Source organism: Polypterus senegalus, chromosome 5 (genome assembly GCF_016835505.1).
Source record: "Polypterus senegalus isolate Bchr_013 chromosome 5, ASM1683550v1, whole genome shotgun sequence".
NCBI classification, from domain to species: domain Eukaryota; kingdom Metazoa; phylum Chordata; class Cladistia; order Polypteriformes; family Polypteridae; genus Polypterus; species Polypterus senegalus.
Genome location: NC_053158.1, coordinates 64939451 through 64956942, shown reverse-complemented (window position 1 = coordinate 64956942; position 17492 = coordinate 64939451). Strand labels below are relative to the sequence as shown.

Sequence of the window (17492 nt, the reverse complement as noted above, 5' to 3'; positions counted from 1 at the left end):
AGATTAGTTACCTTTTAGATAAGCTGATAAAATATACTTAGAACTTGTAATCTGCTTTTCCTAGCGAGGACTGTGCTGCCTACCTGCTGAACTAGACAGACCAGGTTCCTCCATCCTGAGCAACATCGTTCAGAGGACAGAGATATTCCATCTAGCATGCTGTAGATTTGCCTGTGGGTCGTCGTTCATTGCTACACCTCGTACATCTCCATCATGGGACGCACCCAGAGAACATGCCCAAACCACTTCAGCTGCAGCAGGAACGTTGTTAAGGCCGCCTGTGCTTTTTCTTTACCCAGAGCTTCTGATCATAGGTGATGATAGGGGTATACACTGACATTAGAATGAAAGATACTTCTGATATATCTTGAATTTTATTTTAATACAGCATGATGCCATTCTAGTATTTTTGTTTTTGGAACAGGCAGTCTTATAAGAACGCTGTACTGTTTACCAGTAGGATTTCTTTGTAATTATTTGATCACTCCACAGTAAATTACCCCCAGGTATTTATTTACTGTTAATGCAGAGGCCACAGCTAGAATTGTGCTTTGGTGGTCAATATTTGCTCATTTGAGGTCAGCAACAAACGAGGCACAACTGCAGCAAAATCAAAACCTGGAGCTCAAAGTAAACACGTGCACAGTCAGTACCTGGCAAAAGAGCAGCCACCAGAAAAACAGGGAAGGTTGAATTGTCACTGTCACTGTGCCCTCTTAAAGGGGCAGCATCAGTAATAAAGGGGGACGTTATGACATCACTAACAATATGAGCGTGGGTGAGCAGCATCCGGAAATTGCTGTAGAGAGTACATTACAGTATATTATTGAAAGTATGATAAATGTTTCTTGGCTCTGTTATTATGCAGACAAATGTGGGGGTAAATGTACAGGTTACACATACTGTATATATTTACTGTACAAGAGTGTTTGCTTATTTTTCACATTCCATTTTTTCAGTTTAAGTTGCAAGTGTCCTTGAGCATTATTCTTTTACTGTGTTTTATTATTATACATTACTTTTACCTGGATAAAATCTGGGTTTGAGTTTACATTGATTTTATACTGAGGTAACTAAGTTTGTCAGCTTTTCCTGAATGACTTTCCTGTACTTGAAGTATTTAATTTTGCTGTTTCTTCTCAGCCATTCAAGGTGACAGAGGCAGAGAAGTATGCCAACAGCGTGCTGTAGTTATTACTGTGCTTTATGATAGGGATTGTATCTGAAGAATGAAACAGTGCTTTCACTTACCATTACAACCAGTATTAAAGCTTTTAATTAAAGGTTTTTCCTCATCAGACTGTAGAATTTTCTTTATATGAATGTTTACAGTTTGTCAAACACAAGTCAAGAACTGATACAGACGTTTTCAGCAATATCATTCGTTTTACCTGGCAAGACGCGGTGTTAAACACCGAGGCATAGGTTGTCATATGCAGAGCTGCAACCATTTCAATGAACAACCTTCTGAAGGTCCTGGCATTCAATGTGGATGCCCTCAACTTGGTAGTAATTCAAGGGCTGGTTGCAGATATCGGATTTTAAGGCCATTTCCTGGCAGGACCACTTAAATCTTTAGTCTGAAGATGAAGTGAAGTAAAATCTCAGTCAGCTAGGAGTATTAAAGAAAGATTAAAAGAGAGGCAGCATGACTCTTGGTTGTTTTAGAAGGAAGGCAAGTGGGGATAACCTTCAGTGGATTGTTATTGACTCGCACAGTGCGCAGATCCACTGAAGCAGGTAAGGTTTGCTTTATGTTTGTCACTAATTTTATATTTGTTTAAGCCTCTTATACAGTATGTGGGAAATCTTGAGTTGTCCATGACCCATCTTAACTATTAACTTCACTGATTTAAATGTTAGAATATGTTTTTCATATCTTTGCTATCTGTGCCTCTTAGTATTTGTTTAAGTAGGCATTTAATCACTGCAGTTTGCTTGACTCAGACATTAAAATGAGTGTTGGTCACATTGCAGAGATTACTGAACACTGATGAATGCATCTTTTGATGATGTTACATAATCTGATGAAAACCACAGAAGAAATGCATGGTACGCTGTATAGTGAGGCCATTTATTGAATTGTCAGCTTACAACTTAATGACTTTTTCAGAAAATGTTATTTTAATTGGCTGTATGTCCCACCAATATTGTCCCGATGTTCATGTAGTAATTTAGAGTCCACACCCCAGAGATTCTATTCTGAGTATAAGCTCTATTTATTCTTTTAATTAGAAACAATTGAAAATTTAAGAAAATACAAGCATTGTTTTAATACTTGGGATCAACAGTGCAGAGTAATGGGGAGTGTGGAAGAGAGGTCAAAAAGAGAGTGCAGGCAGGGTGGGATGGGTGGAGAAGAGTGTCAGGAGTGATTTGTGACAGACAGGGTATCAGCAAAAGTGAAAGGAAAGGTCTACAGGACGGTAGTGAGACCAGCTATGTTATATGGGTTCAAGACGGTGGCACTGACCAGAAAGTAGGAGACAGAGCTGGAGGTGGCAGAGTTAAAGATGCTAAGATTTGCACTGGGTGTGATGAGGAAAGACAGGATTATAAATGAGTACATTAGAGGGTAGGCTCAGTTTGGACAGTTGGGAGACAAAGTACTTTTCAGAACTTTAGTTTCCTCTTGTTTCAACTGTTCTGGAGTTAAATTGCCTTTCTCAAGCTCTTCCTTATTTTCCAAACTGATTTATTTTTTTGAAATTCATATGCAGGTAAAAGATGGCTATGAGATATTAAGGAGATGTTACAGCTAATACCTCACTAATCTGGTCTCATGGGTTTGAATCATGCACTCTGTTGTCTGTGTGCATTTTTCTAAGTTCATTGGAAATTCTACCCATGTAACCCCTGCAATGCCTGGAAATCCTGTCCATTAGATTAAGTGGGATTGAGAATCTTGTGTATGTGATTTCAAATATATTAAATTTTAAGTGTTTCAGTGTTCGTATTCTGTGGTATTTTACTATACTGTACTTGTATGGAGTTCCCAGCAACCTGAGCTTGATCATTGGTGTCATTGGTATAGAAAGTTGATGGATAATGTGCAGTACATTTCTGTAAATTAGCAGTTACGAGGTTTATGATATTTTTAATAGAAAAACAAAGAATGTCATTATTAAGCTTTAATTTAAGTAAGTCACATTGAACTCATTAACATGCCTCACAGATCTGGGAGACTTGTTTTCAATGTCAGTGTCATTACTGTCTCTGTGGAGTGCACACGTTTTCCCAAAGTCTACCACAGTTGCTCTTCGGTTACTCTGGCCTCCTTCAATATCCCAAGTGTTGACTCGAAATTCACTATATGAGAATGTGTGGGTGTGTGAGTATGTTCTATGTTCATTTTTAAACTGTTACTTTTTTGCGTTTTTTTGTATTCTGTTTCAGTTAAAGAAAATAAAGGAAGCATGGCTGCTCTGTCGCACTTTATGTGGAGTTGGCATGTTTTCCCAGCGTCACTGGGTCTTTATTTGGGTACATACAGCAGTTTCTTGGCCACGTCCCAAAGATGTGCCGGTTGGGGTGATTGGTGAATTTAAATTATTTAATGAGACGAGGTGTGCCTTTTGATGGATGGGCCAGTCTCCGTCTGGTTCGTGACTTGCTCCTGATAATGTTGAAATAAGCTTTAAATCCTATAAAGCTATAAGAGAATGAAGTAGATCTGAAAATGAATGCATTTTTCATTTGCATTTATTTATTTAAAATAAGTGTATGTTGTGCTCTGTACTTCAGGCACTGATAGGCACACCACTTGATTCGCTCAGTTACAGTTGTAGATACTGCTAAGCAAATCTGCTGCAAATATAATAGCACTTTAGGGTGCTGTTTACTAGGAATGACATGTCCTAAAATAAAATTTTGGATCTAGTCTTTGAGGCACATAAAATGTCAACAATCGTCCAGGACACTTAGATTCATTCAATTAATCAAATAATTATTCTACTGTACTTAAAATTCAAAAGCCACATGTTATCTGCAATTAGTGCAGCAGGGTACCTCAGTTGTGTTTTTTAGAACTAGAAGCCACACCTCGTCCTCCACAGAAAGTCATTTTAACCTTCGATCAGTCTGTCTGCTAGTCTGGCTTCAGTCTGTTCTGGTGTTTTACTTTCTCTTAACCACCAGGTGGCGCTGTCATTCAAACTCGAGTAAAAAGAAAAGAAAAACTCAAAGGTACCCCCAGGGTCAAAATTTTGGGTTGGATGCACAGTCTACAGTCTTCTGCTGATCAAGTAAAGAAGGTGTGTACATTTTGACAGAGATCGGTCCAATGGTGTGGATTTGTATACCAGACATACACACACACATATACATACACACACAGAGATTTTGAGCTTTATACATTAGGTACAGTCTTAAAAATCACAGGAGAAAACATTAAAAAAGAATAAAAAGCATCAACACCTGTTTGAGTAGTGACTTAAAAGTGTCCTCTAAAAGCATGTGAGCCTTTCAGGTTCTTGTCATGCCTCATGGGGACAAGCTGAGGTGTCAGCAGTAAGCACAGCAACATCTTTCAGTGCTGTCTGCTCTGGTGCTTAGGCAGCATTTTAGTGCACAGAGGGGACTAGGCACACCAGCACAGAAAAGGCTGCATTTGCAATATTGCTTTAAATATTCTGTGTGCAGAAACAGATTTTGTAGCTAAATATGGATAAACTTTTATATATGTGTTATGTTTTTTTTTCTTTCAGGTGTGTTGTATTTAATAACAGGGGTGTTTCTGGAGAAAGGCTTTTGGTAAGTCTGCAGATTCCCAGTTATTTGCTTTTTATCATTTCTGTATGTTTGATGCAATGACTGAAGGTAATGACGTCATAAAAAGCTAAAGTAGCCTTGATATTTACGGCTGTGAACCCTTATTTTCAAGTCAAACAAAAAGCTCACCTGTGCTGCTTAAAACAATTTGAAGAGAAAAATGTAACAATATAAAAAAAAATGCTTTGATTCAATATAAAAAAAATATAAATATAAATAAAATGACGTACACTTAATGGGACTCTTAATTGCAACAAAGACACTTGCATGTGAGGCTGATACTAACGTAATAACAATAACAAACACAGAGTTCAATTATTCTGTCAGTCCTGCGTCATTAAGTGGGACTCACTAAAAACATCTCATGCCTTAAACCTCACATGATATTTTAGTAGGGATGGAGAAGCATCAAAACTGATCATTTGGACACCAACTGTCCCAGCATGCCGGCCCCCCACCATCTTGTTCGTGTACATTCCCTACTGATTTGTTTGTTAAGTAGTGTGGTGCAGGGTTACTCAGTTTCAGTTCTAAAGGTTCATTTTTGCTGCAGGTTTTTGTCTCAACCGATTTTTATTTTTCTTTTATTTGAAGTCCTATCTTAATCACACTACCCGTTATTTTTGAGTTAGTTTGTTTTTAATTCAGTCCAGAAATCACAAAATAGTTATGCTAATACATTTTTATTCAGTGAGTAAAGAATTTATATATGATAGATGAGAACTAATTTACTTAGTTTTTTTACTAATTTGGTATTTTTTAATGTTCTGGTTATTTATTATTTACTAATAAGCACAAATGCACTGCTGTCCTTTAGAATTCATTGGTGTTCGTCCTAGTGTTTGCTGTGCTTGTCATTAATTGTCTGCAACTGAAAACAATTAACAGACCAAACTTCATAGAAAAAAATATTAAAAAAATAAAAAAGAAATGAGTGAATGAGTGTCATTGAATGACTTAATTTCTTATACATGTAAATCTCACACTATTGCACTTTTCTGAAACGTCTATGCGTCGAAGTGTGTGTGTCTGTTTGTCTGTCCGGGCCGGAAGTGAGAGCTGAAGTTGGGGTAAGGGCTCCTCTTCCAAGGAAACGGAAAACTTGCTAAGCCGCTAATAACACAAGTGAGGCGAGCACGTCAGCAAAACGAAACCTCCAAAGAAAGACAAAGTCGCTTAGCTGTTAAACATTGGCAAAACGGTATCCCTTTTACTTTTCCCGGCCAATACCCCCAGGCCACCAGAGGGAGCCCTCCCTGCGACATTGAGATGCCCCGAATTCCAGCAGGGCGTCACGGACTATGAAGTTTTTCTGTACAGCCCTGCTGGATAATGTCGGGGCCACCAGGGGACACTGCAGGGAGGCACAGAGACTTGTATTTTCCCTACAGCCCGGAAGTACGTCCCAGTCACATGGACAGAGGAAATAACGTGCTTCCGGGTTGAAGAAGAGGAGTTTTTACCTGACCCGGAAGTGCTGGATAATCACATGCACTGAGGGCTCAGAAGCACTTCGGGGTCATGGACTATAAAGGATATATCTCTATATCTATATCTATATCTATATCTATATCTATATCTATATATATATATATATATATATATATATACACACACACACACAAACGTGTATATTAACATTTCAGCATCTTGCAGTTATGTAAATGATCTAACTTAAGTGATGTTGCTGAAGTGAATAATGCCATTAGTAATATGCTAATGTGCGAATGAAGTTTAGTTCTTAATCTGAAATCAGGACTAAGTTATATTTAAATGTTAAAATTTCATTTGTCTTGTTTTGTTTAAGGAAATTACTACTCATTTGTTTTGAAATGCTAGTAAGACACTGGAACTGAGGATTTAGAGCCTCAGGGTTATCTTTTGTTATTGATAAATAAATCTGTGGGTCGTCTCCATTAACTTTAGCAACTGACTTTATTTCAAAGTGATCAGGGCTAATGGGAGCAAGTAGCTTGAGAATAATAAAGTATACAAAACAGATTACTCTCGCACACCATTCTCTGATATGTAATTGACACAACTAATTCTCTCCTTGTATTGTATGAGTTAAACCAACTCAAAGCACTATCAGAACGGCACACCCACTGCCTAAGGCGGTTCAAAAAGATGGATTGAGATTTCATTTTTATGCTGATTACTCTCAGATTTCTGTCCACACTAATCCTACTTCTGACCCTCCACCAAACTCACTGGGTGACTGTATTGGTTGTGCTAATTCTTGATTGTGTACATACATACAGTGGTGTGTAAAAGTATTCAGCCTCCTGGAAAGTCTTAATTTTCTGCATGACAAAAGAAGTGTACACATATTTATCCATTCAGAATTTTAATGTGAACTCTTATGCTGTGACAATGCATTAGTCAAAATAAACCATTTTCTGTCAATGTTTAACTAAAAAAGAAAAAACTCAAAAGTTTTTGTTTAGTTGTATCATTTGTATTGATATTTCATCTTAGCTATTTGTATGTTTTGTCTTGTATGTCTGTTTTACTTGTTTAGATGTAGTGTTCTTTAGTTTTATGAATACTATGATTAACATTAATTGAGATCATCATGGCTTTCATTGCACACTTTCACATAGTCTTTGGTGTGCACATTGCATTGGCTTCAGTATCACAGCAAATGTTTTGGCCCAATCCCAGACTTTATCTGATAAGTAGTGTGTGCCAACAATGGTAAAGGAGTTGACTGTTTTTAGTGCCTAAGGCTTCTGTCGTGTTGGCAGTAAACCTTAGCCCGATGATAACCTTTAGCACAGATGTTTCAACATGAGAACAGCTGCTTGTGGAAGCTGTGTCATTGGTGATCCTTTAAAAACTTTTTGAGATAGTTGACTTTGTCCACTTTAGGGAGTGGTTCATTTCTTTTGCTGATTCATTTCCTGTCAGTCATATAACACGGCTTTTATTGTTACATAGTTAAATTCTATATTCCTCTTTAATATCCAATAGGTTTTTAAGTGGTCAGAAATCAATATGAAAAGGCAACAATACCAGTTTATATAGCCTTCTGTTGCATCCGTTTTTTTCCTTGTATGTTTAATTACTAATTTCCCCATAGCAGAAAAAAAAATATTAACCATTAAAAAATCTCCAATCATCAGAGATGGCCCTTTTTCTTTTTATATCTGGCAAACACTGGAATGCCATCATGTTAAACCTGTGAAAAGCCAAAAAATGCCTTCTGTTGTGCATCTCTCCATACTTAATACTGAGTCCCTTTTTCCCACTTTCTTCATCAATAAAATCAACTACAGCAAATTTAAAATCAAGTGTGCTGAGTTTAATCTGAGACAACACAAACAGTATGTCACAGCTGGCTCTACTACTGCTGTTATGTTACAGAGGTGTCAAAGTCTCCTCCGCAGATTTGTGCTGGAAACTGTGTTATAAGGCAATGACCCAACAAACGCAGCTTTTGATCTTGGTATTCCTGCTGCCCTAGAGTCTTATTAAACAACTCACGGTGAGCATTTATTTAGTTTTATGGCTCCAGCACACTCAATACTCAAGTGTGGTCATGAGGCTAAATTAGTGAAGTCATTTATGACATGGCAGACAATAAAAAGAATGCACAATTTTTATAGTTTGTGACTTCCTTGTGTTGCCCTTGACAATAATTAAGTGGAAAAAAGCTGCCATAAGGACTCACTCTTTTGCGACAGTTGACTAATACTTTCTCTAATCCTCTTTATTCATTTTTTCAAAGACATTGATATAATATCTGATTTTAGCATGTATTGTTAGTTCATTTCTTTATATTTTCTATATAGTTTGAAATAGAGCATTGATGGTGTCTGCATTCAGCAGAACTGAGAATGTTTGTCTGTATATCTTTTTGTTTTTGATACACCTTCTATGCATTAGTGTTCCAAAAATTATTATAAACTGTTTAATTTCATATCAAGTAAAATAAATGAAAGTTAAAAAAAATGTCAAAAAGGCATTAACCTATACTAACAAGACTAGTTAGTTAGTACATAATCAACAGCTTATGTCGTGAACCACACAAGATGACCCATGAATTCAACGTCTGCCCCACAGCGGTCCTGAATTTTGGCTGTGGCTCCTTCTCATGGCCAGCAGAGACACAGCAGTGCGCTTTGACATTGCTGACACGAAAACAACAGCCAAGCAGTCATACTGCAGCTCCATGAAGTACATAACACAGGCTGCGTCGGTTCCTCGCAACCACAACTACACCCGCAAGCGCCACTAACAGTAAGACACATCACACTGGCCAGTAACACGTGTGCCTTGTAGTTGACACTCAGTGCAGGTGTGACAAGTATTGATGGATTCCTGTGCAAACTGATACTCCAGTTCCAAACCAAAATTTTTACACACTGTGTGGCCCAGAAAAGCAACAGGATCCAAAAGCTCAGCTCAGCGTCAATCCAAAAACTGAACCCGTTTCACTGACAATGTTTGCTGAATCAACTAAAACACATAATTACTTACCCAAGAGGTGTGTGACACCACTGCTAACAATTATCTATTCTATCTAACTGTTCCTCTGTTGATGATCCCTCAGGACATCTTGCCTACAGTGGTGTGCAAAAGTATTCAGTCCCCTTGATTGCATGAATTTTCTGCATGACAAAATTTTGTACACATTTGTCCATTCAGTATTTTTAACATGAACTCTTATGCTATAACAATACATTTCCAAAGTCAAAATAAACTATGTTTGCAGATAGGTAACTGAAGAAGAAAAAGTTAGTGTTTGCCAAAATATTTAAACCTCTGTGCTTTGCTCCAGGTTTATACAAATCGCAAATTAATCACAAGCGACACAAAGGTGACAGTCATTTGACCATAAAGAAACATAATTAGGTACTATGTGTGAGTCCTGTATATCTCTTTGTATATAAAAAGCACCCTTTTCATGGGCCATAGTCTGCAAAAATGAAGACAAAGAAGTTTCCTGCTGATGTGAGACACAAAATCATTGAAATGCAAAAGGCAGGAAATGGCTACAAAAAATTTTGTAGAGTTTGAATGTCCTGCTAAACACTGTTAGCTCCATCATCAGAAAGTTACTAGAACAGGCCTTCCCTACAACTGAAACATCGGAGCAAGACATTGACTGGTGAGAGAGGCTACTAAAAATCCAACTGTCACTCTCAGAAGTCTGCAGTGCTCTTTGACTGAAACTGGCGTGACGGTGTGGGGGTTCACAATTTAAAGAGCTCTCTTATAAAACAGGCCTTTATGGATGGGTAGCAAGAAAGAAGCCATTCCTTAAGAAGGTCCACATAAATGCATGTATGGCATTTGCTACAAAACATGAGAAAGACCCAATTAAAATGCGGGAGAAGGTTTTATGGATAGATGAGACCAAAATATAACTTTTTGGTCAGACTTCAAAGACGTATGTGTGGCGTAAAATGAACACTGCCCATGAAGAAACAAAAAACACCATACCTACAGTGAAATATGGGAGTGGCAGCATTATGCTGTGGGGATGCTTTCAATGTGGTGGGACTGGGAATCTTGACGGAGTTGGACACTTGTCAGAGGATGGAAACAAATACAACACAATATTGCAGGAGAACTTGTTCCATTCTGCAATGAACCTACACCTCAGGAGAAGATTTATCCTTCAGCATAACAATGAACCTAAGCATAAGGCAAAAACGATACTGCAATGGCTCAGAAACAAAAGGGTGAATGTCTTGGAGTGGTCAAGTAACAGCTTCTGATCCGAACCCTATTGAGAAACTCGGGCACTTTTTTGAAAACTGCTGTCCCACCAACCTAGAGGATCTCGATAAGCTCTGCCAAGAAGAATGTGGAAGAATCACTCCTGAAAAATGTGCAAAACTGGAACATAATTTCCGCAAAAGAATTAAGGCTGTTATTGCAGCAAAAGGGTTCTCAAGAAAATATTGGTGAGTGTCTCGAGTACATGCGAACACTACTTTGAGTTTTTTTTCTTTATCTACAGAAAATGGTTTAGTTGACTTTAGAAATGTATTGTTACAGCATAGAAGTTCACATTAAAAATACTGAATAGATAGATAAATATGTGTACATTTGCCATGCAGAAAATTATGATGACTTTCAAATGGATTGAATAATTTTGCATGCCACTGTAAATGTTTAAAATTCAAAATCAAATTTATCATTATGTTGGTGGACTACACCAATTTTCACACTGTAGATCCTGATGAAGTGCTTTGACAAAAACATTCAAACTACAAGACTTCACTGATGTTAACGTTTTTTGCGCCTGAGCAATTACAAACATCATAGAAGCTCAAGAAGAAGAAAAGCAAAAAGCACAAAGAGAAGTAAAAATATACATCCAAACTGAGTTTACACAAGGCCAATCTACTCTAATATATATATGTATATATAAAATCCTAAGCCTAAAAGTGCAATGGTGACGTTTTTATGTCACGTTTTCTGTCACGATTTAAATCCGGCTTATTTTAAAACCTACATATACAGTATATACTGTATTTGGTGTCATTCTTTTCAGAGTTTATTGAACTTTAATGTGATGTTGTTAGATTTTCAGATTCTTATTCCGTTTTTAACTTATAAACTATAAAAAATATCAAGAACTCACATCTTGCGAGACGGGATGGGACTTTGTGCCAAAAGATTTAACCATGCCCAGGGCTGGAAATAAAAGACAAAGAGTAGGACAGCCGCTGTACAGGCTTTAAATGTTCAAAGTACTGTGCGAGATGCAGATCAAGCAGCAAAGCAGCAACAAGCCAGCAGCTGATCGAGCAAAGAGGAGGTTAAAAAAAAAAAAAACTTCAAGAGGAAGAGACGGGAAGTGGCTGGCAAGTGAAGCGAGCAGGGGGAACCCCCTACTAAGGTTATAATGCTCCATCATCAAATGCTATTGCTACCGTGTTCACTACAAACAACAGGCAAACGCCACCACAGACAGATTTAGGCCTTTATCTTAAAGAAGACCAACCCTGACATCTATCCATTTGAAGTCCTCACGTCGATCTATTTTCCATTCTCTTTTATTTCAGGACATGCTCCAGTAGTAGAATTAGTGTTTTTTAAATCATTGTTATTTCCTCTGTGCAAAAGCAGCATATAGTCCTTTACCCCAAACACTTATTTTTATAATTTAATCTGTATTTAGTAAATATACATATGTTATGCCTGCTGGCTACAGGAAACTTAAAGGATAGGCCTCAATCACAAAAGCAGGCCTGTAGTTCAGACTGGCCTAAAAAATTCAAATAAGCCTAATTAGCACAAATGCGATCTGTGTACTGAACTGTACGGGGTAGCAGTCATTTTACAGATTTGGAATCTGGACTGGAACGAGACCAGGGTAATGTAATGTAACTGGGATGTACAGTATAATAATAATCACAGTGAAGAAACTGAGCAATAGGACCAGAAACTGCCAAGACATAGCCACAGTCAGAACACAAAAAAGAAGTTAATAACTAGAAAACGCTTTAACAAACAATAATTACACTAGGGTTCTTAGGTTGGATCTAAAAACTTGGGCAACCAGAAAGTGCATGACGCTGACCTTTATACCATTGATGTGGTAACATCACAATAATCAGAAACTGAAAACACATTTAATGAAAAATAGTGAACTACAGAGATTTAAAAATGTATTTACAAAGAAAAAATATAAAAAATATTCAATAGAAAATAGACAAATAAATGTAGCCAAATAAAACAGACACCAGGGACAGAAAGTTGTTTGAAGCATAATACTAAAAAGCTAAGTCTTCCCTGGAGACCTACAGTGTGAGGTCAAAGAGCATCGGCATGCATGTGACAAAGAGGTCTTAAAATGTATCAAGTCTGTCCATGTCAATACAGAGAACATTCATATAAATTGATTAAATAGGGGCTTTAGTGTTTCCACGAACGTACAGTATATGACACTTTTTAGTACTGAAATAAGAACAATTTCCTGGCCTATTCTCCATCTACAGTTCCACTCTCTACGTGAGTCATTCCGAAAAGCTAAAATTACAAATTTACTTTGATAGTCTAACTGTACTGTTTTACATTTGGTCTCTTAATTTTGTAATAGTTAGACAAACAAACTGTTAGTTATTACACCAATGTTTCTAGGGATGAAAATTATAGTAGCAACACATTTAGTTTTAAGACCAAGGGAGATGCCAATGTCTGGAGAAAGACAGGCTAAGAAAAGTGGCCCAGCCAGAGCAGCAGGTACACAAGGGCATGCAAGATCGGTACAATCAGGCCTAGACAGGGAACAGGATTTTGTTTCTTTTTTGTACTTTATATTATTAATTAATAAAATCTTTTTCACTTTTACTTTGATTTCAGCTGTAGAGAGCTGCTCTGTGTGCTTTCTACAAACTATGCTATTGGGGATACAGACAGTAAGTATTATCCCTGAGACAGAAGTAGAGGCATATGATTATTTTTCTGAGCATGCTGAAAATTATTGAAGTAAGATACCAATTGATTGTGAAAAGAATCAAATTTAATTCTCAAACCTCAGCAAATAAATCTGATGTGGCCAGCACTTCACTTTCTCAATATTTCCAACATGAGTACAAGTTTTATAGAAGCTCTATATTTCTTTTTAAAGAGCTTCTGTAAACAGCCAAATTTTCCCCTGGGGACAAATAAAGTTTGTTCATTCTATCTATCTATCTATCTATCTATCTATCTATCTATCTATCTATCATATATTTATTGTGCAATTCCGTAGCAGCACTTGAAAATTTCAGGTTTTGGATTTAACTCAAAATTTACAAAACTCTCTCTTTCAAAGTCCTAAATGTCAATGCCACGTATTGCGAGTATATCAGAAGTGGCGTGACTGTTGTTAGTATCAGTTTTAAAAATGTTAAACTTTAAAACCTTGAAGCTGAAGAGCTGGAATTCATCCAAAACCAAATTAACTTTTCAGATTTACAAGTGCAAAATGCCCACTAGCATAAGTTGCAAGTTGTTCAAAATTATAAGAATCAATTTCAAGTTGAAAACACAAGGTCAGTTTTTCATGAAAACAAAACTTTTTCTATATATTAAATCAGGAAAAAGTAAAGATAAATAAACAAGTGGGTGCACTGAAACGTTTTGAGTCTAGGAGAGTAATACTTATAGTATTTTATATCAGAAAATATAAATACATAATTCATAACTTATTAAGGCTGAATCTATTATATGACCAAGCAAAAAGCCTTATTTTTAAAAAATTTAAATAAACACTGTTTGTTGAAAACAAAAAAAAAAAAACAAGATGTGTCAACTGTGGTTAGGAATATTGCGGTCCAGATTTGAGTACTTGAATAGCTGTCTAATAAGGGAGTGTTTTAGAATGCCATTTACTGCTAGGCAGCACAGTGGCCCTGTCCCACACATCCAGAGACCCTGATCTCATGCCCTGGTGACAGTCACTGTGGAATTTCTTCCTAATCCATGTGTCCTGATGGTATCTCTAGAGAGTCAGGTTTTCGCCCTCATCACAAAAACATACGTGTTGAGTGGCAACTGTAAAATAACCAGTGTAAGCGTACAATGTGATGGACTGCTTCTTTCTCCAGAGCTTGTTCCTCCTTTGCATGCAGTTCTCCCAGGAAGAGCTCTAACAGCCCACCACCCTGTATTGGTATAAAATGATTCAGAAAATAAAAGAATGAATGAGTTATCAATGTCAAAAATTAGTAAACCTTTCTTTTCTGTGTTGTTTCCAGCACAGTTAAAAAACAGCAAGTGGGGATGTGAACCTTTGCTTTCAGTATCTGGTGTGACCCCCCTTTGCAGCAATAACTCCAACTAAACGTTTCCGGTAACTTTTGATCATTCCTGCACACCGGTTTGGAGCCCATTCCTCCGTACAGAAAAGCTTCAACTCTGGGATGTTGGTGGGTTTCCTCACATTAACTGCTCACTTCAGGTCCTTCCACAACATTTCGATTGGATTAAGGTCAGGACTTTGACTTGGCCATTCCAAAACATTAACTTTATTCTTCTTTAACCATTCTTTGGTAGAACGACTTGTGTGCTTAGGGTCGTTGTCTTGCTGCATGACCCACCTTCTCTTGAGATTCAGTTCATGGACAGATGTCCTGACATTTCCTTTAGAATTCTCTGATATAATTCAGAATTCATTGTTCCATCAATGAAGGCAAGCCATCCTGGCCCAGATGCAGCAAAACAGGCCCAAACCTTGATACTACCACCACCATGTTTCACAGATGGGATAAGGTTCTTATGCTGGAATGCTGTGTTTTCCTTTCTCCAAACATAACGCTTTTCATTTAAACCAAAAAGTTCTATTTTGGTCTCATCCGTCCACAAAACATTCTTCCAATAGCCTTCTGGTTTTTCCACGTGATCTTTAGCAAACTGCAGACGAGCAGCAATTTTTTTTTGGAGAGCAGTGCCTTTCTCCTTGCAACCTTGCCATGCACACCATTGTTCTTCAGTGTTCTCCTGATGGTGGACTCATGAACATGAACATTAGCCAATGTGAGAGAGGCCTTCAGTTGCTTAGAAGTTACCCTGGGGTCCTTTGTGACCTCGCCGACTATTACACGCCTTGCTCTTGGAGTGATCTTTGTTTGTCGACCACTCCTGGGGAGGGTAACAATGGTCTTGAATTTCCTCCATTGATACACAATCTGTCTGACTGTGGATTGGTGGAGTCCAAACTCTTTAGAAATGGTTTTGTAGCCTTTTCTAGCCTGATGAGCAAATCTCCTTTGTTCGTGCCATGATACACTTCCACAAACTTGTGTTGTGAAGAGCAGACTTTGATAGATCCCTGTTCTTTAAATAACACAGGGTGCCCACTCACACCTGATTGTCATCCCATTGATTGAAACACCTGACTCTAATTTCACCTTCAAACTAACTGCTAATCCTAGAGGTTCACATACTTTTGCCACTCACAAATATGTAATATTCGATCATTTTCCTTAATAAATAATTGACCAAGTACAATATTTTTGTGTCATTTGTTTAACTGGTTTCTCTTTATCTACGTTTAGGACTTGAGTGAAAATCTGATGATGTTTTAGGTCATATTTATGCAGAAATATAGAAAATTCTAAAGGGTTCACAAACTTTCAAGCACCACTGTGTATATGTATGTATGTATATATGTATGTATGTGTGTGTGTATATATATATATATATATATATATATATATATATATATATATATATATATATATATATACAGTGGAACCTCGGTTCACGAACGTCTCGGTACACGTACAAATCGGTTTACGACCAAAAGTTCGCCAAACTTTTGCCTCGGTTCACGACCACACACTCGGTATACGAACAAGCCAGTTTCCCTTTCGGTTTGTACATGTTCAGTCTCTCCCTGTGCATTTCCTGTGCAGCGAGCAAGAGAGAGACAGTGATACATACCAAGGCATGCACAAGAGACACATACACACACACACACACACACACACGCACGCACGAGACAGACGCAACACCACACACACGCACACACATATACATACACATACATACATACATATACAGGCACGCGAGACAGAGGCACACACACACACGCGCTGCAGGCTGGCGAAAGAGACACACGCACACACAAAAGAGCGAGAGAGAGCGCGAGCAAGCGAGAGAGGGAGGGCTGGACGCATAAGGTAGAAAAGGCTTGTTTTTGTTTTCAGTTCTGTTTACAGCGATCGGTTCATAGCGTGCATTGTGGCAATGTTACTTTTCTTGGTGGTTTATTAAATTACGGATTTTTCAAATGTTCTTTTTTTCCCCTGCACTTAACTCATTAAAAAAATTTTTTTAGCAAGCAGTTCATAGCACAATAGTGTGAACTATTGCAGTGTTAGTTTTCTCTGTTGTTCAAGGTTTTCTCAGTGTTATTCAATGTTTTTACATTTAGTTTACTATTACGCTGTGCATTCTATGGTGTAATTAACTATATTTGTGCTTAAAAACTATATATATATATATATATATATACATACAGTTCTTACGGTCTGGAATGAATTAATTGTATTTACACACAATCCTATTGTGGAAATTGCTTCAATTCACGACCAAATCGGTTTACGACCAGAGTTTTGGAATGAATTATAGTCGTGAACCGAGGTTCCACTGTACATGTAGGGCTTCACCTCTGAGGATACGCAAGCGAGGCCAGCATGTTAGCAAAATGAAACATCTGAAGAAAGTCAAAGTCACGTAACTGCTAATACCAAGCGATGCGAGCACATCAGCAACACAAATCCTCCTAGGAGAGAAATGCCCAAAGTAGTTCCTTTCAATAACCCGATATCTGTACATTTTTTTCATGATGATTTAAATAGTTTCTAGGATCCTGGACATTTTACAGCATGGGCTTACACAGCTGGTACACACACACATATTTATATATATATATATATATATATATATATATATATATATATATATATGTGTATGTGTGTGTGTGTGTGTGTATATATATATATATATATATATATTTAGCATGTGAATCTACAAATAGTATATACAAGGTAGAGTATACAGTAGATATGAATAAATAAAGACATGAAATATTTCTATGTACAGACCAAATATATGTAAATAGGTGAAAATATACATAGAGTACAGTCAGAATTTATTGATATTTAGAAAGGTCAGCTATTGAATGGTAAGGGTTGAGAATTCAGGATGGTGATGGTGATATGAAAGAAACTATTTCTGAGCCAGCTGGAGTGAGACCAAAGGCTCCTGTAGTG

The 17492-nt window shown here is 37.4% G+C and overlaps 1 protein-coding gene across 1 annotated transcript in view; it reads left to right on the top strand.

Annotated features, from left to right (window-relative positions):
- Positions 1 to 17492, top strand: part of abhd3 (abhydrolase domain containing 3, phospholipase) — a 54837-nt gene that overhangs the window by 12296 nt on the left and 25049 nt on the right. The window contains exon 4 of the mRNA XM_039754725.1: positions 4707 to 4752. Within this exon, the coding sequence (XP_039610659.1) occupies positions 4707 to 4752 (46 nt within the window). The remainder of the gene's footprint in view (positions 1 to 4706; positions 4753 to 17492) is intronic.